Below are 26,859 nucleotides of genomic sequence, written 5' to 3' on the forward strand. Positions count from 1 at the left end.
CACACATCAATGACGTGAACCAGACCTGCAGCTAACAACACATCCAGCCTGGCAACGTGTAAATAACATGGGTTATTTCCTATCGCTTTTTCATGCCCTGGCTTGAGGCAGGCTTCCTCCACCTGGGGCTGCCTCTGGGACCTTCTAGGCCCTGTGGCGAGTGCCACTGCCTGCTCTGGTGGCAAAGAGGACCCAGCTGGGGTCTGCCTGCAGGAGGAAGAGGCCATCTCAAGGTCCAGCTCCTTATCAGAAGGATGCAGTCTTCAGAATCCCCCACCCCCACCCCGAGTCCCTGCTTCCTTCTGGATCTCAGAGCATCTTTGATCTGGAGCCTAGGGCAGTTTTCCTCTCTCTCTTCCTACTTCCTCCCTTCCTTTCCCCTCCTCCACCAATTTAGGGAAATTAACTCCTATGTAGGAGATAAGTTGCCACAAGTAATAGCTAGGTTAACTCTTTCTTGGCAGGAAAGATCAACTGATCTGTGACAAGGATGTAGATTTCATCCTCAGCAGGTCATGTGGCTATAAATGGAGGCATCTTAAAAATATTATGCATGTCTGTATATAATTTAATTTATATAATACTATGTACATATATAAAGAGGGGGGAAGAGGGAGAAGGAGGGAGAGAGAGAGAGAGAGAGAGAGAGAGAGAGAGAGAGAGAGACTCATGTAACCCAGGTTATCCCTGACCTTGTGATCCTTCTGCCTCAGCCTTCTAAGTACTGGGATTATAGCCATGTGCTAACACACACCCAGCTTATGTGTATTCTATGTGTGTGCATGGGTGTGCATGCATGTGTGCAGATCAGAGGTTGGTACTGAGTGTTCTGCTTGTTCTCTACCTTATTTTCCGTGACAGAGTCACTGAACCTGGAGCTCACCACTTTAGCAAGACTAGGTAGCCGTGGGGCCGCAGGGATCCTCCTGTCTCTGCCTCCCCAGAACTGGGATTCCAAGCTGGCTTTTTCCATAGGTGCTGGAGGTCTGAACTCACGCTTGTGTGGCAAGCACTTTTCCCACTGAGCCATCATCCCATCCAAGCCCCGGGCCCAGCTTTTATTGTGGTATCTTTTCTTCCATCTGAAAAATAGCTTGTCAAAAGGAGCTTAAAGGAGCCTGTAGGGTTCATGAACCACCACACAGTAGGCATCATTAAACCTATTGCTTGGTTGGCTTGCTGTGTAGTCAATAGGTAAATGCTGAAGGCAATCCAATCCCTTCCTATGAAAGGCTGGCATAGGAATGCCCTGCCACTGTGGGGCTGCGAGGCTGAGCCTGGAGCGCTGGCGGGTATAAGGTTCTGCTGGAAGAGAAAGGCCATGGAGACATCCAGGAAGGCTGGGCTCCCCATTACCTGCCCAGGCCTGGACTCTCTGCCCACATTGTTTTCTGAGCTTCACATCATTTTCCTCTAAGGACTCCACTTAAACAAGTGGCTGGAAAATGGGTGACAATGTCTTTCATCTTACCAGTAGCATCCCCTGCAGGACACTTGTCCTGGGGTCAGATCAGTGAGGTCCAAGGCTGGTCTGGCTTTATGCAGTGTGTCAAGGGACTATGTGGGCAGGCTGACTCTTGTCCGAATCAGGCCGGCTCAAGGCTAAACTCATCCCACCTAAGAGCCTTTTCCACGGCTGGATTGCCGACCGCCTGCAGCTGGATCGTCAGCTGTGGCTTTGGGAATGGGCTTGTTTATAACGCCGAGACAAAGGGGGGAAGTCCAGAGCTGTGGAAACAACAGGCTTTCCTGTGGCCCGGGCCTTTCATCCAGGGGGCACCGTGAAGCAAGATCCTTGAGCCGCAGCCACCAACCCTGAGATAGGACAGAGGGGAGTGGGGGAGAAGGAGGGGGTAAGCCCTATGATTGTGCAGGAACAGCCCCACCATTCCCCGGAACCTGCAGGGCACGTGTCTGTGTGTCCATTTTAATGTCCATGTCCAGAGACGTGAATGCTTGGGTAGTGCTGAGAGGTTGAATGCCAGGTGTAAGTCTGTTTCTCCTGCTTCTCCTCAAGTAGACCCTTTCAGGATGGAAGGGGTGCAGGCTATCTGCTCCACCAAGTCAAGATAGGGGCCCTAGAGCTCTCAGGATCCCGTCATAGACTCACAGCCTCTCTATGTCTCAATAACTCATTGTACAGACGAGAAAATACAGGCCAAGGAGGTGAAGCAACTTACTCACACACCACCAGCACTTTCTGTGTCTTGCTCAGGGCAAATGGTCAAGAGAAACCTTGTAGATAAATGAGGGAGAAAGACAAAACAGGCTGTCTGAACCATCACCTACGGCTCCAGCTCTGTCTGCACCCTGGCTACCATTAGGTAGGCTGGAGTCAGACCAATGCCCACAGCAGTTTAGAACTGACTCCAGCTGGTGCTCCCTGGATGGAGATGAAGCGTCCAGGCTAGTCCTTGTGGAAGCCTCTGGCTGCCATGTGCCCACTCCCTTGATCATGTGCTCCCACCATGCTGCCAATCCATCTGCTATGAAAGGATGCAGCCGAGCACTGAGGGTCCCTCCCCTAGGACTGAAACACTGGGGACAATTGATCTTGAACTTCCCTGCTCCAAAATAGTTGAGTTAAATAGACATTTTTTTTCCTTTGTTAGTGCCCAGCTTCAGATATTTTGTTATAACAACAGGCAACAAACCGTTGAGGGTTATTAAATATCCATGTACCCTTATATCCTCTCAGCTAGATGTTTGGCTTCTGTGGGTTGTCTCTCTAGCTCTTTTGCCTTTCTTGCTTCTGGTGGTTAGACAACAGGAAGCACCAGTGGGGGATGAGAAAGAGAGGAGAGAAGATGTGTCCTTGTTTCCCCATTTCAAGCCCAGCCACAGCCTTGACCTTGACTACATTTGTCTACTCAAGTTCCCTGGATTTTTCAGCTCTGGGGCTCCTGGTCGAAAGGGGCCATTTCCTCTTCTGCCAGAGAGACACATAGCCAAAGCTTCCCACTGGTACCATCTCGTAGGCACATCCTCAGAGGATGCAGGGTGGACTCAGAGCATTGAGTGCTCTGCCAGTGTCTCTTCCCTAAATGATCTTGAGTGAGTTAGTTAACCTTTCCTGTTGACTCTCACCATCAGAGTGACCCCTCAAGCTTTGGGTCACCCAGCACTGGAGTAGCTTGCAGTAATCACTCCAGTCCCAGCCCCAGATGTGGCCAGTAGAAAGGGATCTGATTGATGGGCCTGTCAATCTCACAGACCTCAAATACTATCAGAGCCATCTGGGCTCCTCATAGGCAGCCTACAGCCTGGGCATCAGGTCAAGCCCAGACTGAAAACCTGACGGCCCTTGTGCCCAGTGAGTGTCTAATCCTCTCACCCATTCATTCACTCAACAAGCTCTTCCTAAGCACCTAGAGTGTGCTGCATGAAGTACTATGTACTGGGGACTCCCAGGGTGAGGCCTGGTCCTCACCCTTGGCTATCTCCTGACCTAGTAGGAGAAATAAACCAGATGTGCCCACAGCTGTACCGGATCAGCTGGCATGGGGATGAGAGAGGCAGAAATGAGTCACTGCAGGAGTCAAGAGAAGAAGGACATGGAGGCAGGACAGCGAGTCCTCTGCCTTGTATTTTACGTGGAGGTATCTGTATAAACCATTAACTAGGTTGAAGAGTTACTGGCCACTAGTTAGTCAAACTAGAAGAGAATCAGCAGCTGTCAGTGCACTGATGTATGAACGGTTCCTCCCATCTTACCTCACTCCCTGGAAACCACGATGTCACCCACCCTTGCACTGGGATGTGGGCTGAGCCTTGAAGGTTGGACAATTGCCCAGCAAATACCAGGTTCGGAGACTATCTCTCCAGTTTCTTCTGTATCCATGTAGGACAGAGAACTACTTCCATGCCTTTCTGGGGAAGAAGAAACTGAAGCAGAATGTTCTAGAATGAGCTGTCTCTATCCCGGTGAAGCATCCTCGAGTGTTACCCACTTCAAACTGACCCTAAGTGGGGGCAGTGGGCATCCCCCAGGGTCTGCTGCCCAACATGGCTACAGGTTTCTTCGGGTCACCCGGTAGACGGGTGATGGGACTCTGAGGACTGGACTCTCCCAGGCCTCACCCTGGCCTCCTCCTGGGCTCTGCCCCACCTCTGTCTCTTTCCTTCCTCACCGGGACTTGGCCTCTAGTGGCCTCCAGGGCGACCTCGACCATGGTGAGAAGCGTGATGACCAAATGACAAAAACATTCTTGAGGAAATGAGCCTCTCTGCGCGGAGGCCACCGCGGTGTCACGGAGTCCCTCGCTCTGCTGCTGCCATGGAACCGTTCCAAGTGCTCCGGGCTGGTCCCCCTTCCTGTTTGGACTCCAAATTATTTTCCCCAGGGGCCAGAACCTTTTGGGGTCCACAGTCCTTGGTCTTCACCCACCAGGGATGGCTGCTTCCACGCAGTCCACACTGCAGAAAGCAGGCTAGGGAAGAAACCATGTTACCGTCCGAGAGCTGGCTCCGGGCTAGCCTCTGCCACTTAGGACCAGAGCACGGGGTGGGGTGGGGGGTGGGGAACATGGCACTTCGCCAAGCCACCGGTTCCTTCTCTGTGAGGGGTTTTCCCAGCCTCCTCGTCTCATAGGAACAGAAGAAGAGGCTGAAATAACATGCCTAAGTCTGCACAGACCTGCAGCTGGGTCTTGATCTCCAGCCCCATTTCGCAACACCCTGCCTTGCTCCAAAGTTGTCGCGGTGCCCGACTGCAGTGGCTGCTTTTAGAAAACCCGCCTCCCCCAGACCCTGCAATACCATTCGCCTCGGGTACCTAGCATGTGCTTCACTCAAACAAGTTCCTTTCAGTGGGGTGGCTGCAGGCCTCAGCTTTCCCCTGCTGCGTAGATGCACACTTTCCCGAGCTCTGACGGAGGACGGGCCCTCCTTGTGGACCCTCACCTGCACCTAGACTTAGTGTCCTGATGGGGTAGCATGGGATTGCCACTCGACTAGGCCCACGGGGTGACCCTGGTGAGTTCCAGCACCGTCGGAAAATTACAAATACCAAAAGCTTGCGTTGTCTCAGTGCTTAGGCTTTTGCCCAATCACAAAGGCCCAATGTTTGCGGCTGGAGTCCAGGAGTTCGCAACTTCAACCGCCTTGGGGACCTCCTATGATATGGAGGCTGGGGCCCCCTCACCAGCTGCATTGCCCCTCCCTGCCGAGCCCTCCTGAGCTTGGGGTTCTGCAACAGTTAGATTCCCTCTGTGTAATGGCTGCCGCCGCCTCTTAGTGGGTAACCAACGGCTTCTTCTGCTGAAGGCCTGGCAGTCATGGCTCCTTTGCCCCAATTTTTAAAATGGTTTTCTTAATAGTTATATATATATATATGATTAATCTGTGTGTGTGTGTGTGTGTATGTGTGTGTGTGTGTGTATGTGTGTGTGCACACACGCGTGCATGCGTGCATTAATCTATGCTATGGCACACATGTGGAGGTCAGAGGACAACTTGCAACAGTCAGTTCTCTCTACGATTTGGGGTCCGGGGATCAGGCTCAGGTCATCAGGGGTGGCAGCAGCAAGACCTGCCGAGCCATCTCACTAGCCCGTCTTGTTTTTTGAAATGGAATCCTTTATGGATACCCAAGACTTGTCATTTTGGTAGCCTGGCTGCTACCAAGCCCCAAGGATCCTCCTGTCTTCCTTCTCAGCTCTGAGATAACAAGCCCATGCCACCATACCTGACCTACCCGGGTTCTGGGGATCAAACCATGTGCTCATGTTTATGTGGCTGAGCTTTCTTGGCTGAGCCGTCTCCCCAGCCTCAACGTACTATCTTGTAAAGAGCTGCATTTTTATTTTCTGTGTAAGTGAGATGTATTCAACTTGGTGATTTGGGACACACGAACAAACCCTGTAGCATCATCACCCCAGTCAAGAAAACAGAGGCGTCAGCTCATCGGTGCCTCTCGGAGCCTCCTGGGGTTCTTTCATAGCTGATAGTTGAGCATTTTGTGCATGTAGTGAGAATGCTGAACAGGAGACTCAGCTCTGCCAGACACAGCAGGACCTCCTTGACCTAGGTGCCTGCTGACCACAGTCGCTAAGACATGGCGGCCATCACTCACCCCCGTCACTTTCTGTCAAAGGCCGTTGCCAGTCTGGGCCTGCTGACTTTTGCTGTCCTATTTCATATGATCTCTTCTTGGTGGTGGTGAGCGGCTGACTCCTCAGGCCTTCCTATGTGCTATTTGCCTGAGGTGGCTGTCTCCTCCCTACTGGCCTTCCCTTCCCTGTAGGTGTCTGAGTGTGACTGGGAGATACCATACCATCACCTCTCTGCCTGAGGTTGCTGTCTGCCCATTTCTCCTAATCCTGCAGGCTGGAGAAGATCTCAACACCAGGTTTATAGGCTCTGTTTCTAGACTTCTGTGGGGGCTAAGTCATGGGCAGGGTGGGGTCTCTGTCATTGATTCTTGGTGCAGCCACCCACTCTCAAGAAAGCTTGTGTTCAATGCCGTTTTCCTGAATTTTGATGGCTGCCCCAATGTCTTAAGAAAGCCCTGGCTAGTCCCCCCTACCCCCGTGTGTGTGTGTGTGTGTGTGTGTGTGTGTGTGTGTGTGTGTGTGTGTGTGTGTGTTTGTGTTACACACTTCTGTGGGTTCAGGTACAGTGTCTGTGTGAGCCTGTGCATGTCTTCCTCAGACCCCATGCATCATTTTTTTTTTGAGACAGTATCTCTCACTTGCCTGGAATTCACCAAGTAGGCTAGGTGACCAGCAAGCCCCAGGGATCCACTCGTCCCCACCTCCCCAGAGCTGGGATTACAAGTGCACAGCATTATACATCATACCTTTCTTTCTTTCTTTCTTTCTTTCTTTCTTTCTTTCTTTCTTTCTTTCTTTCTTTCTTTCTTTCTTTCTTTCTTTCTTTCTTTCTTTCTTTCTTTCCTTCCTTCCTTCCTTCCTTCCTTCCTTCCTTCCTTCCTTCCTTCCTCTTCCTCCCTCCCTTTGTATGAGTTCTGGGGATTGAACTCAGGTCCTCATGCTTACAATGCAGGTACTTAACAAAGCCGTCTCCCTGGTTCCCTGGCTACTATTAATGGTCACCTCTTCCCCTTACCTCAGGGCCACCTCCCCCTCCAATGTACCCACTCTGTTCTCTCTAACTTCCCCCTATTTCCTCCTATTGATGTTTTCATCTTGATGCTGTTGGCTCCATCTTGCAACTGTTCACTGGCTCGTAGGCCCTTGGCTTGCTTTCTCAGCTTTGAGGGCCATGGGTAGCCTGTGGTGAGTGTGTGTGTGTGTGTGTGTGTGTGTGTGTGTGTGTGTGTGTGTGTGTATGCACATGTGTGAGAGCACGTATGAGCACGTGCCCGCTATCTTCACACATCCCAGACCTTCCACGGTTCCCTCAGCCCTGACAGCTGCAGAACATCTTCTTTCTTTAGCTGTTCACACACACAGTGGCCCACAATCAGGTACGAGAACCATTTCCACTGTCCCAGCTTTCTCTACTGGCTCCACCCCCCAATCCTCCTCACTGCATGGACACCCCCTCTCCTGGCCCCACATCAGTTACTCCACACACATTTGTCAGGCATTTCAGAATGCAAATCCAGGGCACAGACCCATACCAGTGTCCCTTCCTGCCTTTGAAGAGCCCAGACTGCACATCTCTCTTGTCATCCAAGCCCCCTAAGGGGAGGCCATGCCCGTAGCCGGCTTCCCCTGCAGATAAGCTGTCTAGGGAATGTTAGCAAGTGGGGCAGGGTGGAGGGCAGGAAGATGTTCCGACGCTGGGTTTTGTTTTGCTTCTCGGCAGTTTCCAGGGATTCTCCTTCCTGTGCCAATATCAGGCTTTTCCTGCCCGAGGTGTCTTTTCCTTAGTTGTCATGGATGTTGTCTTCCTTTATCAACGGTTGGGAGCTTTTTCCTAGTGGCTGCAGGCTTAAAAAGAATTTAAGCACTTTCCTGGCTAAACCATACACCATCGAGTCCCCTGGCTAGTCCTGAGCTTTCTCTACGGTCCCTCTGCTCTATGCTCTTCCGTTCTTAATCTGGGCTCTGGACCTTTGCAGAGGCATCAGAGGCCCAGAATGCTGACATCATCTGCAGTGTATGTAGGAAAGAAAGGGAATTCTTGTTTTGGTTTGGTTTTGTTTTGTGTTTGTTTTTGTTTTTTTACAGTTTTCCCCATCATTGTGACAGGTGGTGAGACTATGACCCAGAACTAACGTCTTCTGGATTTCTCAAGATTCCCAGATTCAGGGAAGACTTTGTGTGCAGGCCTTTTCCAGACAATTCCTATATAACTTCAGTGGCCTTTAGAGCAGCACCCATTTTATGGTTGAGGTCGTAGAAACACGGAGGAGCCAAGCAGCTGGCTAGCCAGTTAGTTCCTGACAGAGCCAAGCTGAGTCAGAAGCAGCGGGTCCCTCAAGGGTCAAAAGGTGAGGACCCGGGCACAGGAGTGTTCCCTTCCTCTCAGGGTGATGAAGTCCATGAGGCTGGAGTCTGGCCCTCCACCCTGTGCCTCATTTCTGTCTGGCTAAGGTATGACACATAGGAGCCAATCAGCATTTGGTGACAGGCTGCTCCTGTTTGTGAGTGCCACACCCACACCCATCCTGTGGCTCTCTGCCAGGGGCAAACTCTGAGCGGCAAGGAATACCTGTTCTACCATACAGACATGGTCTTCTTCCCCAAACCCTCAACAGCACCTGGCTTTCGGAAGACATCCTGCACTGAGTGGCCTTTCTTAAAAGGCCGTTCATCCTGCCCCTAATCCCCTTGCTTTGTTTTAAAGATTTGTTATTTAATTCAGTGTACGTATTTGTGTCTGCATGCCCTCAGAGGCCAGAAGAGCGTGTCAGATCCCCTGGAGCTAGAGTTACAGGTGCCTGGCGCCCAGTATGGGTGCTTTGGACTCAACTCTGGTTCTCTGGAAAAGCAGCAAGTGCTCTTAAACACTGAGCCATCCCTCCAGCCCCAACGCTACTTAATTTAAAAAAAAATGTGTTTGTTATTAGTGTGTAGAGGGAGGCACATGTGTGCCATGGAATATGTATAGAGGTCTGGGGACAACTTTTGGGAGTTGGTTTTTTCCTTCTGCTGTGAGTTCTAGGGATTGGACTCAGTTTATGAGGCAAGCACTTACTTGCTGGCCATCTCACAAGTTCCACTTATTTTTAACTATTTAAGTACAGGGTCTTTCTTGGTATCCCAAAATGGCCTTGAACTCATTGTCTCCCAGGCTCTAGGATTCCAGATGCATGACAGTATCCCCTGAGCAGCCTCTCTTTTAAAAGTATTTTATAATTTTTAATTGTTGTAAAATGTGTAAAATTACTATTTTAACCTTCTCAGGAGCTTGGTTCAGTGTATAAGGCCCACTCACATCCTTGTGCAAGCCATCTCTGCACACTTTCTGTTATTCCAAACTGAAACCTCGTACCATTAAATACCCACTCTTCCTCCCTCGTCTCCTCCAGGGCGGTAGCTGTCATTCTCCGCTGTCTCCAGCCACTCCAGGGACTGCTTAAAACTGGACCGGCACAGCTCTCATCCTTCCGTGATTGGCTTATTTCACTTAGCACAGTGTCCGCCTAACTCGTCCAGGTCATAGCACATGTCAGAATGGTGAGATTATTTTCAAAGCTCACTAATCATTCTGTTCTGTGGGCAGATCACATGATGCTTATCCGCCCATCTGGGAATGGGCACTTGGGTGGTTTCCAGTCTCTGGCTTCTGTGACTAAACCTCTGAATAAGCCTTCTCAGGATAAAGGTTGCCATACACATATCTCTTTCAGACCTTGCTTCCAGTTGCTCTGTGTAAATTCACAAGTGGGTTTGCTGGATTCTGTGCTAATTCCACACTCAGTTTATTGATCCTCTGCCACACTGCTGTACTTGGGGGCTGCACTGCTTGACATTCCATCACGGATATGTGTTCACTGCACTTGGCCCTTGTCAGCCTTTGATACAAAGATATGTCTCCCCACCATACTTTAATATCCCTGAAATTTAGATGCAGTTTATTATTGATACCACATCTTAGCTCATCAAGATTCCTATTCCTTCCTTTCTTAGACGATCATAAATTACATCAATCTCCTGGCAACTCTGGTGGAGTTGAGGCACTAGAAGTCCACGCTAAAACGATCATATGACCCCTTAGGGACTATTCAGACCCCATCTAGCAACTGGAACCCCCAAGAAGGACTTAATTCCCTGCTGAGTGACAGCCTGTGGCTCTCGCTGCCTCTGGAAGCCATGTGCCCTTTTACCTACAGTTCTTAGCATCTGTGAGTGAACTCATCAGCTGTTCAAGGTCCCTGACATGTTCCCTCCCTCCTGCCCGTCCCCTTTAGGTCTGCCAGTGATGTCACTGTCCCTTTCCCTGCCTGCTGACTCCTCTCACCATATTTACTCTCTTCCTGAATCCACTTATCTTACTTGTTCACTGGCCTCGTCTGTCCCCCAGCCGAGCCCACTTCCAGGTCTCTGGCCAGCTAAACTGTTTCCTCCCCCAAGCCCTCAGGGGCCCACCCAGCCCAATTCCTCCATTGGTCTGTCACCTTTTTGAGTATTTCCTGTGGTTTCTATTTTTTCTCCCTTAATCTGTTTTTTCTCAGATCCACCTCTCCACCCCCAAGCTGGCAGCCTCTGCTTTCTGTCCACTTCCCCTGAAATCCCCGCACCCTTCCGCCCTCTCCATCCTTCCGGACTCCACCCCTCCAGGCAGACTCAGTGTCCTCGGCGGCTGAGGAGTTCCCTGGGATACTCCATCACCAATGGTGGGGCCTCACAGACTCTGGGCTACCAGGATCATTTGTTACAGTCTCCTAGCAAGATATTGACTCCCAGGTGACCCTGTCTGCACCCTGGGGCCCCCACACGCTTAGAAAACTGAGAAAGAGATTCCTGTAATCAACAGATCCCAGCGTTGCCTGATGGGGCCCTCCTCCTTTCCTGGATGTACCCTACACTAGTTCTACCCGTGTGAGCCCAGCTGGAAGGACTGCGGTCCTGGGAACCACACCGTCTTACCATCCATCTTCTCTGGACCTTCATGTGGATATAAATGTCAGGGGAGTGATCTTCTCTGTGCTGTAGATGGTTCTGCGCCTGTGGGCTCCTCACTGATGCTTCTAGAACAGTGGCCCCCAGGTACAGGGCACCCTGCCTAGACCTGCCTCAGCTTGGCTGGTGAAGAAGGACAGGACTTCTCAAGGCTCCTTCTGGAGGGAAAATGAAGACCAGGAAAGGAGGGAAATAGGGGGGAAATTAAGATGCACCCTGCTCTGCCTTGGCTGGTGCCTGGTCCTTTGCATCACCTCTGAAGATCTGCCTGGAGGAGATGGGGCTTACACCTGCGGCGCATGAGGCACCTAGGTGATCTAACAGGGGCCTTAGCCCACCTGGCAGCCCAAGCTCTTTTCCTAGCTCAGCTCTAGCTTCTGTGTCTGAAGAAATGTGGGTGATTGCTGCTGCTGCTGCTGCTGCTGCTGCTGCTGCTGCTGCTGCTGCTGCTCTTTGGCTAGTCAACGCCGTGTAAGGCTTAAATCCCATGGCCTACACCCCAACGCATACTCACCAAGGGAAAGTTTCTGGCTCTTGTTACTGAGCAGTCCATGTTCAAGGACCATTTGACTCCTTCCCATTCACAATCACTTGCTGCTTTCTCCCATTCATCCATATATCCATTCATTCATTCATTCATTCACCAAGGATATCACAACACCTGCTGTCTTGGGCTGCCCACTGGGTTATGGGAACACAGAGACTAAAAAGCTATAAAAGCCACTTGTCATAGTGTGCCCACTGGACACACTCAGTGTGCAGGCCTTGTAGGTGGGTGCCACGGCATTTTAGTCTTTGCATTCCTGTAACCCAGTGTACAAGCTAGAACAGCAGATGTCCAGTACTCTTTGGTGAATATGAGTGAGCAAACAGCCAGGTGACACCAGAGGGCCTTGAGGAGGGAGGGCTCAAAAGATTTGTCACATGTCTTCCAAGAAGAGACTCTTTTTTGCTTTGACTCCCACCCCTGTGGCTACAAGTTCCACTTGTTGGTGATTCCCATAGAACTGAGGGTTCACCTCCCCGGATTCAAGGGGAGGCAAAGCTAGAGATCAATGCCACCTCTTCCTGTAATGTCTTCCACGGTGTCCCCTTCATAGATCCCAGCCTGGCAGCCCTGTTCCTCCAGTTTCTTCTCCTGGGACTGAGACTCCTTCTAAGGTGTGTGTGTGTGCCCATAAAAATATGCTTGAGTGTGTCTAAGGATATGAATGGAATCCTGGGTCCATGTGTATGGATGGTGTGAGGGGGTGTGTGCTGATAGACGTGAGGGTGAAGGAATGGCTAGTGACCTGCACAATGCTGTCACACACCAGTGCAGGGCATTCACTGGGAGAAGAGTCAGGAACTGCCTGCCAGCTCTGCTTTGGCACTTAGGTCCTGCAGGTCACGAAGCCTATTGGGTGATCAGAAATCCCAATTCAGAGGGCAGTTGTAGTCTAGAAGAGTGTCAGAATCCTGGGGTTATCAGGCTCTTGGGTCGTGATGTTGCACTTCTGCCTGGGGCCTGGAGGAGCCAAGGAGGTCTTTGCCTTAGACTTGTGCCGTTCCTTGGGTGTCCTGCTAAACTCTTGTCCCATTGGGCCCCTGTACCCAAGCAGGGTTGCAGGGGCAGAAGTCCTATCTACTGGGGGTGCTAGAGGACACGGTGATACTGAGAGACACAGTGGTGCTGGGGACATGATGATGTCAATCAAGGACGTGGTTCTGTTGGGTTATACAGAGACACTGTGGGACACAGTGATGCTGGAGGATATGTTGACTGGAGGGTTTGCTATTTCGGACTGAGTGAATCTCTGAGGCATAGTGGCATTGTGGGATGTGATGGACAAGATCACCCCAGTAGACATGGTGATTTTGGAACACACTGATGTGGTAGACATGATGGTACTGGAGACATGGTGATTGATGTCCACGTACATGGTGGTGCTGGGGGCAGTAGGGTGCTTCCTTCCTCTCTGGGCTTGTCATCAAAGGCTGTCGTTGTGAGTGAAAATGAACACCAGGAGGGACAAACAGCCCCCATGGGCAGGCACTGGGGAAGAACTGCTCCTGGAGCTGTAGTAACATCGGCCGGAGGGCTAATGGGAACAGCCTGCGGGGATTAGCTGGCAGGGAGGAGGTCTCGGGAGCTAATTATACATCTGTCCAGAGATGAGAGGATTACAGGCCTCTTTTGTGCCCCGTGCTTTTGAAAATGAGAGAAGAGTTCTTTTCCATCCAACAAATGGGACTAAATGAAGAGCAATGCCAGGGAGGAGGGAGTTGTGGCCCCAGTAGCCTCCCATGCACACGAAGGATGTCCACTCCTGAGTCGGGACAATCCTGTTCCAACCCCATCAGCTCAGATCCCGCCCCCAGCAGGAAGCGCTATGAGGGTAAAGGTTATCAATGCATGTTTACTTCTCAGACATGAGGCTGGGTGCCCTGGAAAGTGTGGGTTCTGCTTCCCAGGTGGGGTAAGCTGGAGAAGGCAGGGACTGGAGGGTAGGAGCTTCGAGAGATGCTACACTAACAATGAGGGTTGGAGAGGTCTCAACGAAGAGGTCAGCCACAGTGAGATGCAGAAGGGCAGGGCCGCCTCTCAGGAGAACCTTAGAGTCCTTCTGTGAGAAGAGGCCAGGCTCACAGAGTCGACAGGGGACGTGTGGGAGAAGACTTTGAGTAGCAGAATAAAGGTGCGGACTTTTTTCTACAGATCTGGGGAGCCAGAAAGGTTTGGGGACACAAGAAGAAGCTGGGTCTCAGGGTAACCTGCCTGCCACGGGCAGAGGGGAGTGTGGTGACCTGGGACAAGAGAGGCAGATGAAAGGGTTTTGCAAGTGTCCTGTGGGAGGTCAGAGGGCTGCACACCATGGCATAGTGGAAGTGGAAGTGGACAGTGGGGACAGGTGTGTGCCTTACTCTTTCCTGTGGGTGGCAGCAAGCTGACAGCCACCCACAGAAAAGACTTTAGGGGGACCTTAGACACAGCTTTAAAAACTCATGGTTTTTAAATATTTCATTTGTTTGTGAATGCGTGTATGTGAGGGTGTCAGTGTGTGTGTGTGTGTGTGTGTGTGTGTGTGTGTGTGTGTGTGTATTTACACCCATGAGGGTCAGAGAATAACATATGGGAGTTGGTTCTCTCCTTCCACTACGTGGGTCCCAGAGATGGAGGAGCTCAGGTCATCAGTCTTGGCAGCAAGTGTCTCTACCCACTGAGCCATCTTGCCAGCCCCATAGCTTATTTTTAATACCGATGCCAACACCAACTGGTGACGAAGACACAGGATATGAAGTGATGCATCTTGCTTTGGGTTACATAGACAAGGGTGTCGAGTCTCCTTGTCTGATTCCCGGCCCCTAGAGGGTCTGGAACCAGTGCTGGAACCCCAGCCCTCCCTCCCCCACCTAACAGCTGCATGAATGGAGTCCAGAGAGATAGGGATCCCCAGGGCGTGTGGGGAGACCGCAAGAGAGGGAAGCCTGCTGCGCGGAGCTCTTGACTCTGTGTCTAGCATTCTACCTGTGACGGTCACTCTTTGTTCTGCCTACCCACATTTTTAGAGGAGAACACACGAGGACATTCAGGGGGGTTGTCTGTTGGCAGAAGAGGGCAAGAGAAACAGCCAGAGGAGGGAAGAGACTGAAGACTTTTGACCCTTGCTCTATGTGAAGCAGTTCAGACGTAGAAATGCATTTGCGTACTATGACCACTATCCAGACTCAGCTGAATTCTGCAGATGGGGCTCAGTAAGTCACTGTCCTCCCAGACGACGTGGGTAGCAAGTGTGGGCGGTAGGGGTTGCCATAGACACACCCAGTGCTAAATCTTTGTCTTTTAACCCAGGTGGATCGAACTGTCTCTACACAGCTGGATGGAACTGATTTGGGGTGTCAGGAAGCACCTCCATAACGAAGGGAAGAGACTAGATTGTCCTGACCTGTGACCTGCCCTCTGAGCCTCTCTTCTTGTCTGTTTCAGCTGTCTGCAGCTCCCCGCATCATGAACAGCACCCCAGGAGGCATGCGGGAAGCTCCTGCCCCAAGCCACCGGCAGTGTCTCCTGCCCTCTGTGGCTCACACTCCCTCTGTCACCGAGGTGACGCCAGCTAAGAAGATAACCTTCCTCAAGCGAGGGGATCCCCGATTTGCTGGGGTTCGCCTGGCTGTTCACCAGCGCACTTTCAAGACCTTCAGCGCCCTGATGGATGAACTGTCTCAGCGCATGCCTCTTTCCTTTGGGGTCCGCTCTGTGACCACACCCCGGGGCTTACATGGCCTCAGTGCCCTGGAGCAGCTGCAAGATGGGGCCTGCTACCTCTGCTCCGATAAGAAGCCCCCTAAAACTCCCAGAGAGCCAGGCCGCCTGCAAAGGAAAAGCCCCTCTGCTGGGCAGTCCCGGGGGCATGAAGGTGGGCGTGAAGCTCCAGAGACATCCTCTTCCTGGAAGGGCCCCATGGCCCCAAGGAGAATGACACTGGTGAAGAATGGGAATCCTAGATGCCAGCAGACAGTGGTTCTGAGTCACAGGAACACCAGGAACCTGACGGCCTTCCTCAGCAAAGCCTCCGAGCTTCTGCGCTTTCCCGTGAAGCAGGTGTACACCATCAGCGGGAAGAAGGTAGGCGGTGGGGGCAGGTATTACCTTTGGACCCTGGGTCAAAATACGCAGGTGGACTAGTAAGGCATCCTTGGTTGCCTACCGCTAGTTAGAGGTGAAGAGTGGAGACACTGAGTCAAATCTGTTAACCAAACAACTATCATCAGGCCTGGGTGGGGGATGGCTCTGTTGGTAAAGTGCTTGCCAGGCCAGCATGAGGACCTGAGTCAGAAGTCACACACACACACACACACACACACACACACACACACACACACACACACACACACACACACACGCACGGCCACCCTACTCACGCTCCCATTTACTAAGTACTTAGCACCCAGCATGAGCGTTGAACGTGCTCCTCATCTGTTATGCAGTCCTCCCAACAGCATATTTCCATGGGAGTTGAGGGCAGGAAACAGATCACTCAGGGTACCTTGAGCATTGAGAGATTTAACGCAGGACGTTAGGGGGGCAGGTCTGGAAAGCTGGAGTGTGGGATCAGGGCTGGGTGGACAGAGATAGCTCACCACACCCTGCAGGTAGCGCATGCCTTTACTGGAAGCACTGGGAATGTTGAGTTCAAGAACACATCGGTGAGGCCGACAGCCAAGCATGGGAAACAGTGCTCAGGAAGTGCAGCTGCCTCTCAACTCTCAGGACTTCTAGAGGGATGAGTCGGCCATGGCCACCTCGGCTGCCATCACCTCCTGATTCTTACATGCTCACAGCAACACCAGCCAGAAGGGGGATGAGGTGGTGTGTACCGAACAGAACAGCTTCCTTCTCAGTCTTGATCAAAGGCACCCGGTTGAGGGAGAATACGGCATGCACTCGACCCTAACTGCAGAGGCTAGTAAGTGTAGCTGGCACCTTCCTAGGTCTTGCGAAACACGAGTCTCTGACAAAGGTGGGCATTTCAGGAAACCGAGCTAGGCTGATCTAGTTCTCTCCCCCCACAATCTGGTCCTGTATCTGCTTAGCCCCGGGGCCTCCTATAGTCAGAACTGTATTTACTAACTAGGTGTGGTGGCACATGCCTAGAATCCCAGCACTCGGGAGACGGAGGCAAGAGACCTGCACATTGGAGACCAGCCTGGCCTACACAGAGAGTCTAGGTTAGTCTCAAGAAACAAAAGCAAAAGCATATTTGCTTTCTGCCCCAAGCCACATCCTCTCTGTGCTCTCTGTCTTCTAGTCTGGTTACAAGGCCACTTTGCCATCTTCTCTCAAAGTCTATCAAAGTCAGTAGCCCCCAGAATTCCTTGCATAAAGTAGCACAAGAAATCAAGAGCAAAAGCCAGGAAATTAGTTATAGTACATATCTCTATGGAGAGCTGGCAAGTCGGGCAGTCTCCCACAAGGCTGTGGTTAGTGTTTAAATTGTCCTTCCACTATTCACCTGGCGTTCCTTCCCCCTTCTGTTGGCCTCTCTGCTGATGGTGGTTATGCACCTGATGGAGTGACTAAACCATGGTCCTGGCAGGCTGAGTCCTCTGGCTCCTTCTTATATACAGGGCTGCTGGGGTCTTTTGTCACCTTGTCCTACTGCATGTGGCAGCCACAGAGGGCTCCCAACAAGGGTGTCCCCACTGTGAACAGCAACCAGACTTCCCCTTGATAATCAGAACCTATTAACTATCCTACACAGGACCCCTCCTGCTGCCTGTCGGTTCATTAGCTTGGGGTGCCTGGTGACGGCCTTGACTTCTAGTTCCATGGGGCCTTCTCATCCCCAGGTGTCTATGGTCCACAGAAAAGCAAAGCAGTTCACATCACTTGCCTTGGAAATGCGTATCACATCCTATAGGAACACAGCTCAACCTCTCCAGCTGGATGCCACATGGAATCTTCCAGAGAATATTCATCCTACTATTCCACATTATGAGGGTGATAGAGTGTATGGCTACAAAGTGAGTTCTTATTGTTTGTTTTGAGATGGGGGTCTCACTATGCAACCCTGGCTGACCTGAAACTCACTATGTATTCCAGGCTGGCCTAGATCTCACAGATATCCACCTGTCTCTGCCTCTCGAGTTCTAGGATCAAAGGTGTGTTCACCACTATACCCAGACACACAGTAAATTCTATTGGTGTTAGCCCACGGCCTCATATCTTCCGCGGTGACATCAGCCATCTTCCTGGGTTGTGCCGGTGTTAAGGGGGCATTCTGAAAGCTCACAATGGTGATGCTAAAAGAGAATGGCCGAGGACCACCTTTAACCAAAACAAAAGTCTACTCCATCCCAGTGGGTACAAACTGCCCCCAACCACAGAGATGTCCTCATTACGTAATAGCAGCGGTGTCGGTGTCGGAGGGGTTCGGTTTGATTGGCTGCCCACCAGGTGTCGGGCACCCACTGAGCAGGCCTATCTGTCCATGTGATAGTCACCTTTTGGTGACCACTTAGCAATGACAAGAATGTCCCCACCCACCAGCCAGTTGTCAGGGAGCCTTTGGGAGCTGCCCTTACCACCAACCCTCCATCTTGGTCCCGTTGAGTCCTTGACTCAGTTGAAAGTCCTAGCCACTCCCTATCCATTGTTCCTTCGATAAGAGTCAACCAAAACCAACGATCCCCTGGACAGCCTCCCCCACACCCTTCATGGCCCCTGAGTGGGTCTGTGATGCAAGAGTCCCTGGTACTCCACTGCCTCCTCGGCATTTAATGTTACAGAGGTGCGATGGAGTAGAAATCTGCCCAAAGAAGGAATGTGTCTTGAAGTTGAGAACAAAGGGCCCTCCTAACGAACTGGGCCAGATGGTAGAGTACAACACAGTTGTTTGCCTGTGATTGTGGGAAGGGGAGCTGTGTCCCTTGGATAAATACTAAGGAGCACAATTGCTGATTCATGTGCTTGGTTTTTTACAAGAAACTGTCTTCCAGACTGGCTAGACCATTTTTCATCCCCATGGATCATGAGTGACAGGTCCTGATGTCCCACCTCCTTGCATTTGATGTTGTCCTGGGGTTTTGGTTATTCTCATAGTTCCATGGTGGGGACGGTGTCTTTTTGTTACTGAGCATACCCTTCTAATTTGAGATTATTCTAAAGAACACACTATGCACTTTGAAAGTCCCTGACACTACACACTGCCATTCATGCTGTAACACAGGCCTTCAGATATGCAGGGCCTCTGGGGCCAGGGAACTACTCTGAGAGTGAAGTCCTATTTACTGGAGTGATGCATCCTGCTCATCTCTGAGCCAGGAGTTGGCAGCAGCATGTCCTGCTGGTGCGTCTAAGGGAAGGGTAGAATTTGAGAACAGACAGACTCTCTGGGAGAGGAGCAGTACTTTGCCCTCACTGATCCACTCAAGCAGAGGCAACTGGCTTGAATTATATGGAAAGTTATCCATACTGGTGAGGACTCCACCTGGGAATATGACAGACTGAGAATCAGATCTCCACATGGAGGCATTGAATGTTCTGCTGCAAGCATTTTACAAAACGTATTCTGGATGGTAGATGTGTGCTGGGGGAAGCAGCTTAATGGTCCTGACCTTTCTGTCCAAGGTAACCTATGGTCTGGCTCCCAGCTGGTGGAGACAGAGAAAGAGATCCTGCAGGCAGTGGGCTCTCAGCCCCTGGCTGTGATGGAGGCATGGTGGGATGTGGGAACCCAGAATGGTATGTGCAAGGGTTAGGAAGGGCTGAGGAGATGGGACCTTCCTTCTTGGGCCTCCCAGAGCAGAGAGTCTCTGCAGGCCAGGCTCCCAACTCCATGTTCACGTCCTCCAGGTGGACTCTCTGCAGACACTCCTGGATGGTCCCTCCCTGCTGGTATGTGCTGGGAACGAGGCCTTCAGACGCCTGGAGATGGAAAATGATGGAGGGAACAGGACCAGAACCTTCTCTGGTGTGACTGCAAGGAGTGAACGTGGTGAGTAGATTCTGGGCCTTCCTGGCTTCTTTAAATGGGACGGTGGCTCTACGGGCTTGGTTGTTATCACTTCCAGACCCACGGGAAAGGGGCTTTGGCTGGGTTCCTAGGTCTTCCGGCCACTTTGGGTCTCTCTTCCCGTTTCCTTCTTCCATCAGCCTTAAGTGAGCAAAGCATTGCTGGGAACACCTGAGATCAGTGTAGATTATGACCCAGGGAAATCTGGGCTCCAGGTTTCTAGGGTCTAAAATAACCATTAAGATTCCCAGTAGACATGTCCTCATGGAGGTGCTGAGCCCTGTGAGTACAGGGAACATTTAAGTCCTTCAGAGTCATGGCTGTCCTAGGGAGCAGTGGTGATCTACAGTGGTTAACGATGATTAAAACACACCACAACCATGGACCACCCATTCGGACATATAGATCCATCAAAAAAGCCCACAGAGGGTCAGGGTCTAGGCTTCGTTGTTAAAATATGCATGATTTCGAGGGCACAGTTCCCAAGTGCAGGGTAAAAATGACAGCCAAACTGCTGGACTGATAATAGAGTTTGGTGAACGAACAAAGGGCTGCGTTTTGTGGGACTCCATTAAGAAAATGACCAAGAACAGTACCAGCAACTGTGGCACCCCAGTGGCTGGGACAGAAGACAATGTCTAGGCACACACTACAAGAGCCACCAGGCCTGCTTGATGCTTTCCCCTGGCCGGAAATGTCTGTGAGGTCTGTCCTGCTGGACACAGGTGCATCCCACCAAGCTCGTCTTTCTTTTTTTTTTATATTTTTTTATTATTTATTTATTTATTTGGTTTTTCAAGACAGGGTTTCTCTGTGTAGTTTTGGTGCCTGTCCTGGATCTCGCTCTGTAGACCAGGCTGGCCTCAAACGCAGAAATCCACCTGGCTCTGCCTCCCTAGTGCTGGGATTAAAGTCATACACCACCACCGCCCAGCTTTAGAGCTACTTTCTATCACCCAAGGCCCATCACTTTTTTTTTTCTGCCTGCGGGGTAGGCTAGACTATCACAGACTGACGTAGTGTGTTTAGACCTCTCCCGGCAATCTTTCTTCAGCCCAGGAGCCTGGCCATTGTGAGGGAGATGGGTCACCGTGAGTCATATCAGTTTACAGTGTATGGTCGGATTATCACTGGCGGCAGCCTGAGCTTCCTCCTATGCCAGGTCAATGAATCCCCATGGTGTGTTTTCACCTGCAATGCCACAATCTCTCCGGAACCTGATCGTGCTGGTGCCTATTCAGCAAGCATTAATATGCAGCAAATGTTCTGTGCAAGAAGCTTTCTGTGCAGCAACTCTATATGCATGGCTGCATGTAACGAAGCAGTGTTAATGGGTTGTAAATTCAGACAGAGCGGGTAGCTGGTGGCTTTGGGCTGGCCCACACTCGAGTCCTTCTTAGTGCTCTGTGACACCCACGGGTCCTTCTAGAATAGCTCTGACCCTTGTCTTTCTGCTGTTGCATGCTCTAGTTATTCTCATCTCTCTTGTTCCACTGTGCAACAGGCTGCTGGGGACCAAACGCCAAGCAGAGTGTGATGCACTCGAGGGCCAGGTCAGGCAGAAGGCTGCGGCAGTTTTCCTTGATGTCAGAGAGTGACCATCCAGCATCCGGTCATCAGGCCTGGCCAGGGCCTGCTTTGAACAGGTGCCCTCAGGACACACCTGGCCCGCCTGGCTCCTTGGTGGCTGCTGATGATGTGGAGAAGAAGGTCTGCATGAATGAGGATGGCAGCCTGTCTGTGGAGATGAAAGTCCGCTTCCAACTTCTGGGCGAGGATACCCTGCGGTGGTCCCAGAGGGTGGGGCATGCCAGTGTCTGCACCCCAGCCAGTGGGGAGGGCCAGGTCCTGAGGGAGGCTGATCCCTTCTGTTACAGACAGGAGGGCCACCCTTGGAGGTTCTTGGCACATGGGACACAGGGATGGGGTCCCTGTGATGGAGGATACCAGAGAGCCTTTGATGTGGACCAGGAATCACAGCCCAACTATGACATTTGGAGGAACACCCTGACCACCCCTGGGGGTGCAGGTTCAACTCAGAGGAGGAGGTGGGGCCTGTCTAAGCTCTCTGGATGCAGGAGCCAGGGGGCCAATGACCGGAAAGGACATAGCAACAATAGTGTCAGCCCACTCTCAAGTCCCAGGCACCCGAGAAGTGCCCAGCCAGGCTCCCGCTGTCCCTGGACTCCAGAAGGTGAGACAGACAGTGACACCTTGCATCCAGTCTCCTCAGCCTCTTCCCAAAGTGGGGCTGAGCTAGAAGCTGCTAAGGGCTCCTGCCTAGAGGACACAGGACCCTGTGACTTGGGACCTGAGACCCGAGGTACAGAAAGGGCCCTTTCTGATACATCAGTCAGTGCTGAGTCTCCCGAGGGGTCTAGTGAGTGTGGTAGCCAGCATCACAGAGGCTCAAGCCAGGTGAGGGTCACAGTTTCCCAGAGGCAAGCCACCCAAGGTGACGGGTCCTGTGTTCCCACCCACAGTCTCTTCTCTTTGAGCCACATGGACCCTCAGACAGAGAAGTGTAGACAGAGCACCAGGTGCCAGGAGGCCAGAGGCGAGCCTGAGCTGAGGCTGCCCCTGGTCCCAAGCCGTTTTAGCTCTTTGGACACACAGAGAGATGCTCTCCCAGCTCCTGCCAGTGCCCCGGCCCAACGGAGGCAGAAAAAGCAGAAGAGGCCAGCTGGTATTATGTGCTTGCCCAGTGTCCCTGCCTCTTGCCAAGTGGCTCAGAACGGCCATGCCAGGCAGTGTGACTATTGCAGGAACACTCAATCCTCGCTGGACACAAATGCAATACCTCAGGAAAGAGAACAGGCCTGCCCAGGAGGCCCCACACCACTATCTCCTCCAAACTCACCCAGGGCTGGGCATCAGGCCTCCAGCAATGTGAGATCACCATTCTCCAGTTCTCTTGACTTTCAGGGCCCACAAGCCACCAGCAAAGCCACCACCATCCCCATGAGTGACTCCGACTGTGCGTCCAGCGTTTACCATCCTAGAACTCACTCTGCAGAACCGGCAGGGGACCCTGAGTGTCCAGCTCACTCTCCAACTCCCACACCTGTCCACACAGGAGACGTCGGCTGCCTGTGGGACAAGGCAGGGACCACCCCTGAGCCTCCCTCGTCCTCTGTGTCGCTGGACAGACAGCCTGAAGCAGAAGACCCAAGACCCCACCAAGATTGCTGCTGCTCACAGGTGGCAGCATCCTCTGTCCTCACAGCCCCCAGTGGTCAAACACAGGCCCCCATCTCTGAGGCCTGCTGGGGGGCCAGCAGCTTCTGTCCAACTGCCCCCCAGGAACAAATATGTTCCAGAAAGGATCCTACAAGCTGCAGTAGTACCAGCAGTGGCCAGAAGCAAGCTGATGACCATGCTGAGCCCAGGAAGACTCTGCTGGGAAAGTCCCCCGGTATCAGGGGAAGCCTTGAGGAACAGGAAGGGGATGGTGGTGTGACACCCAGTGCTCTGCCCTACACCTCTCCAGACGCTGTGGTTCGTGAGTGGCTAGGCAACATCCCAGAAAAGCCGGTACCCATGACCTATGAGATAGAAGGTGAGACCACAGAGGTGGCCCATGATGGCCCAGAAAGTCCTGAGGACGACCTCGGTGATGGCTGCTCTCTGGAAGCCCGTAGGGAACTGGCTCAGGCCAGACAGCAGCCCCCAGAAGGGGTCACTGATGAGCAGCCAGAGCCGGCAGGAGCCCTCCCCAGGACTGGTTCTGTGTGCTGCAAACTAGGAGATGATCCACGTCATGATACAGCATCAGGTGAAGGGGCCAAGGCCCCTGCAGAAGCTGGGATAGGAGAAGGGACCACTGTGGACCATGGTGTGAGCCTATGCGCGCTGCCCAGCAGGGTCTCGGCCTCCACCCAGATCATGAAGGCCCTGCTGGGCTCCAAGCCAGGCCGGCCCAGCAGTCTACCAGAGGTCTCCAGCACAGTAGCCCAGAGGCTCAGCTTCTCTGCTGGGGCCCTCATCGCCTGTCTTGCCAGGCTCCATTTCTTTGATGAGGATCTGGGCCCTCTGGACAGCAACGCGAGGCTTGAAGAGTCCCCTAGGTACAAGGAGATGCTGAGCATCTCCCGGGCCCTGTGGCCTGGGAGTGAGCTTGGGCAAAGCCAGCTGGACATTGGCCTCAGGAAGCTCACTTCACACCAGGCTCTGCTGGGGACCGAGGACTGCACACCCACCTCCTCCTCTGGCGTGGATGTCAGCAGTGGCTCTGGGGGCTCAGGTGAGAGCAGTGTGCCCTGTGCCCTGGATAATAATACCCTGGCTCCCGAGAGGGTAGATTTGCCCTTGAAAATCCCCTCTCAAAGACCTGATTCCAGGAACCAGGGGTACCCAGAGGGACTGAGTCATTCCGCAGCCTCATCTGGCTCCCAGGCGTGGGCTGGCCCCGCCAGTGGGGAGGAGTCAGGTAAAGGTGGCAGGAAGCGGAAGTGGGGCAATGCTCCAGAACAATCCGCGGAAAGCACAAGGCCGGAAGAGGAGGCCCAATCAGAAGAGGCAGAAGGGAGGGTAAGAGAGACGCTACAGAAAGATGGTGTCCAGGGGGAGGGGCTTCCGGAAGAAAAGGCTGGAGTCTGCAGTCCGGAAATGCCTCGAGCTGGCTCTCGGGATGGGGAGAGCTACCCAGAAGACACCAAAGTGTCAAAGGATGAAGCAGGAAGAGACGCTGCCTCTGGAGGGCTGTGGCCCCTAGATGGGAGAGAGGAACCCACAGAGTCCCCTCACCGTTTCAGTGGGAGCAACTCAAATGATCGCGAGAGTCCAAGTGTTCACATATTGGAGCAAGGGTTGGAAGAGGTGTCCACCGTGGCTGCCATGGGCTGCGAGCAAGCCAGTATCAAGGCCAGCTCACAAACCAGGGAGACGAGCACATCCACGGCCCACAGAGGATGTCTGGACCCTGACCCAGTCTGGGTGTCCAAGCTGCTGAAGAAGATAGAGAAAGACTTCATGGCTCACCTGGCTGGTGCCACAACTGAACTCCGAGCCCGATGGAACCTTCACGACAACAGCCTGCTGGACCAGATGGTGACCGAGCTGGAGCAGGATGTGGGCCGAAGGCTTCAAGCAAGCACTGTCAGGGAAGTCAGGAAGATCCAGAGCCGGCAAGGGAGGATGGTCCCGGAACCACCCCGGGAACCCCTCAGAGGTCAAACATCACTACAGACAGAGCAGCGCAGGCGCCGCCTTCAGGGCCTGCGCAACTTCTCAGCCTTCCCTGGCCAGGGCCCCCTCTCCCTCACCCTGGAGGATGGGCCCACTCTCAGTACAGCCTTAGGGACCAGGCCAGGTGTGGGGGCCGTGGGGGATGAGTTCTGTCCCTGTGAAGTCTGCCTGAAGAAGAAGAAGATCCCTAAATCCCCAAAGGATGCCGCAGGAGTCTCCAGCGCACCGGTCAAAAAGGCCTTTGACCTACAGCAAATTCTGCAGAGCAAGAAAGGAGGTAGGAATAGAGAGGCCATGGAGGTGGCCCCTCAGAAGGCAGGGATGATGTTGCCTCAGGAGGACCCCAGAACTGTCCAAGCAACTGATGGAAAGCAGGAGCTGAGCTTGGCCCCGGGGCCCGGGGTAGATGAGGGAGAGGAGGGGGAAGAGAGGCAGAGACTGAGAGGAGAGACGGATCCCGAGTTCTTGAAAGAAGAAGGAGCTGGCTGCCATGTGCCAGAAGAGGATGCAGCCACTTCGAGAGAAAGGGAAATCCACATCAGTGCTGCACAAGAAAGCCGGCAGCTAGAGGAGAGTGTGACCAAGAAGGAAGAAACCCCGCACCCGCGCTTTAGAGATGGAGACGCTTCGGAGGTTCCAGGAAGACAGGGTGATGGCAGCCATTCTGTGGAGACTCAGGACGCTTCCAGAGAAAGACAGCCAGAGGTAGAAGGAGGAAATCAAGATGAAAAGGAGAATGGTCCTTGGGTTAGTTCAGGAGAGAGCCAGAGAGGGGTGGTTTCTGAAAACATCAGCCTAGACCACGAGGGGAGGCTCCACAACCGCCACAGGAGACCAGGCCCCCAACGCCGTCCTGCAGCGCACTGCACCAGGGCATCATCTCCGAGCAGCTGCTCACAGGTGTCTCAGAAGGGCTCAGAAGAAGATTTTCCAAGTGGAGCGCTCAAGTGCACCAAAGCCAAGAGCAGCAGGGACTTGGATGCAGAGAGAAAAGTCACCATGATGTATCCAGAAAGTTCCTCTTCGGAACGAGAAACCCCCTCCAGCCCAAGACCTCCAAAGCAGGAGGAAGGAGACGTCTGTCATGCAGGAGATGAAGAGACAGCTGGAAGCTTGATTTGTACCCAGGTTGGGGGTAGGGTAGATGGCTTTGGCCAGGATGACTTAGATTTCTAGGTATCCAATGATAGGGTAGTAATGAGTCTGAGTGATGCCTGCATAAATATAATACCCGTGTACCCAAGGGAATATCAAACCACTCTACAAGGGACATGGACAAAGACAAGGAATTGCTACCCACCCTGGAGCTGCAGGCCTAGCGACTCAGGAGGCTATGGTGGGAGAAGAGAGAGTTCAAGCCCTGCCTGGGCTATAGAGCAAGTTCAAAAGCCAACTTGGGCGACTTAGTGTGACATTGCTTCAGGGTCTGAGACTATAGCCCAGGGGTGGAGTGCTTGCCTGGCGGATTTGTGGCTCTAGGTTCAACGGTAATAACAATGAAAAGGACTTGCCAAAGATAGACCACACCATGCTGTCCCTAGGATCTAAACTCAAGGCCCCCAGACTCGGTGTACAGCATTGGCTGTGAGCCTGACATGTTATGAGATGTCAGCCATTCCTCTGTCCACAGATACATTCAGGGTCATGGGATAAAGTTTGTTCTCAGCCCCAGTGTCCTAGGTTCCATCCCCCACAACTCATACTATTTGTAAGGGGGAAGCAAAGAGCCGGAAGGAAAAGTGGTCGCCCAGTGACCAGAAATCGTAGACAGCTTTGGAAAGGGACTGGATGCAACACCCTCCATCATTTTCTGGATGTTTTGCCGAGATATAATATTGTTCTCTGTATAATATTTATATACTGCTTTCCCAAACGCTTAAATATATAAGGACATGTTATAAATGAATATGATAAATGCTAAAAAAAAAGTTTTGAATTCATATTTTAATTCTAGAAGAATTTTCCTGGATGGGAATAGGAAAAAAAAATCACCATTTTCTTATCATTGACCTCTCTCTGTCTCTCTGTCTCCTCCACGCCTCCTCGTGTGTGTGGCGCGTGTACACGTATACTATATTAATGTAAGTGCACCTGGCTAGCAGGCACATGTCGAGTTCAGAGGCTAACAATGGAAAGTCTTT

The 26,859-nt window shown here is 52.3% G+C and overlaps 1 protein-coding gene across 1 annotated transcript in view; it reads left to right on the forward strand.

The window, feature by feature from the left end:
- Rp1l1 (RP1 like 1) overlaps window positions 1-26,637 on the forward strand; it is a 47,670-nt gene extending 21,033 nt beyond the window's left edge. The window contains exons 2-4 of the mRNA XM_076545184.1: window positions 15,004-15,642; window positions 19,372-19,513; window positions 21,036-26,637. Of these exons, the coding sequence (XP_076401299.1) occupies window positions 15,025-15,642; window positions 19,372-19,513; window positions 21,036-25,894 (5,619 nt within the window). The 5' untranslated portion in view covers window positions 15,004-15,024 and the 3' untranslated portion in view covers window positions 25,895-26,637. The remainder of the gene's footprint in view (window positions 1-15,003; window positions 15,643-19,371; window positions 19,514-21,035) is intronic.
- The last annotated feature ends 222 nt before the right edge of the window (window positions 26,638-26,859 follow it).

Source organism: Peromyscus maniculatus, chromosome 9 (assembly GCF_049852395.1).
Source record: "Peromyscus maniculatus bairdii isolate BWxNUB_F1_BW_parent chromosome 9, HU_Pman_BW_mat_3.1, whole genome shotgun sequence".
Taxonomy (NCBI): Eukaryota; Metazoa; Chordata; class Mammalia; order Rodentia; family Cricetidae; genus Peromyscus; species Peromyscus maniculatus.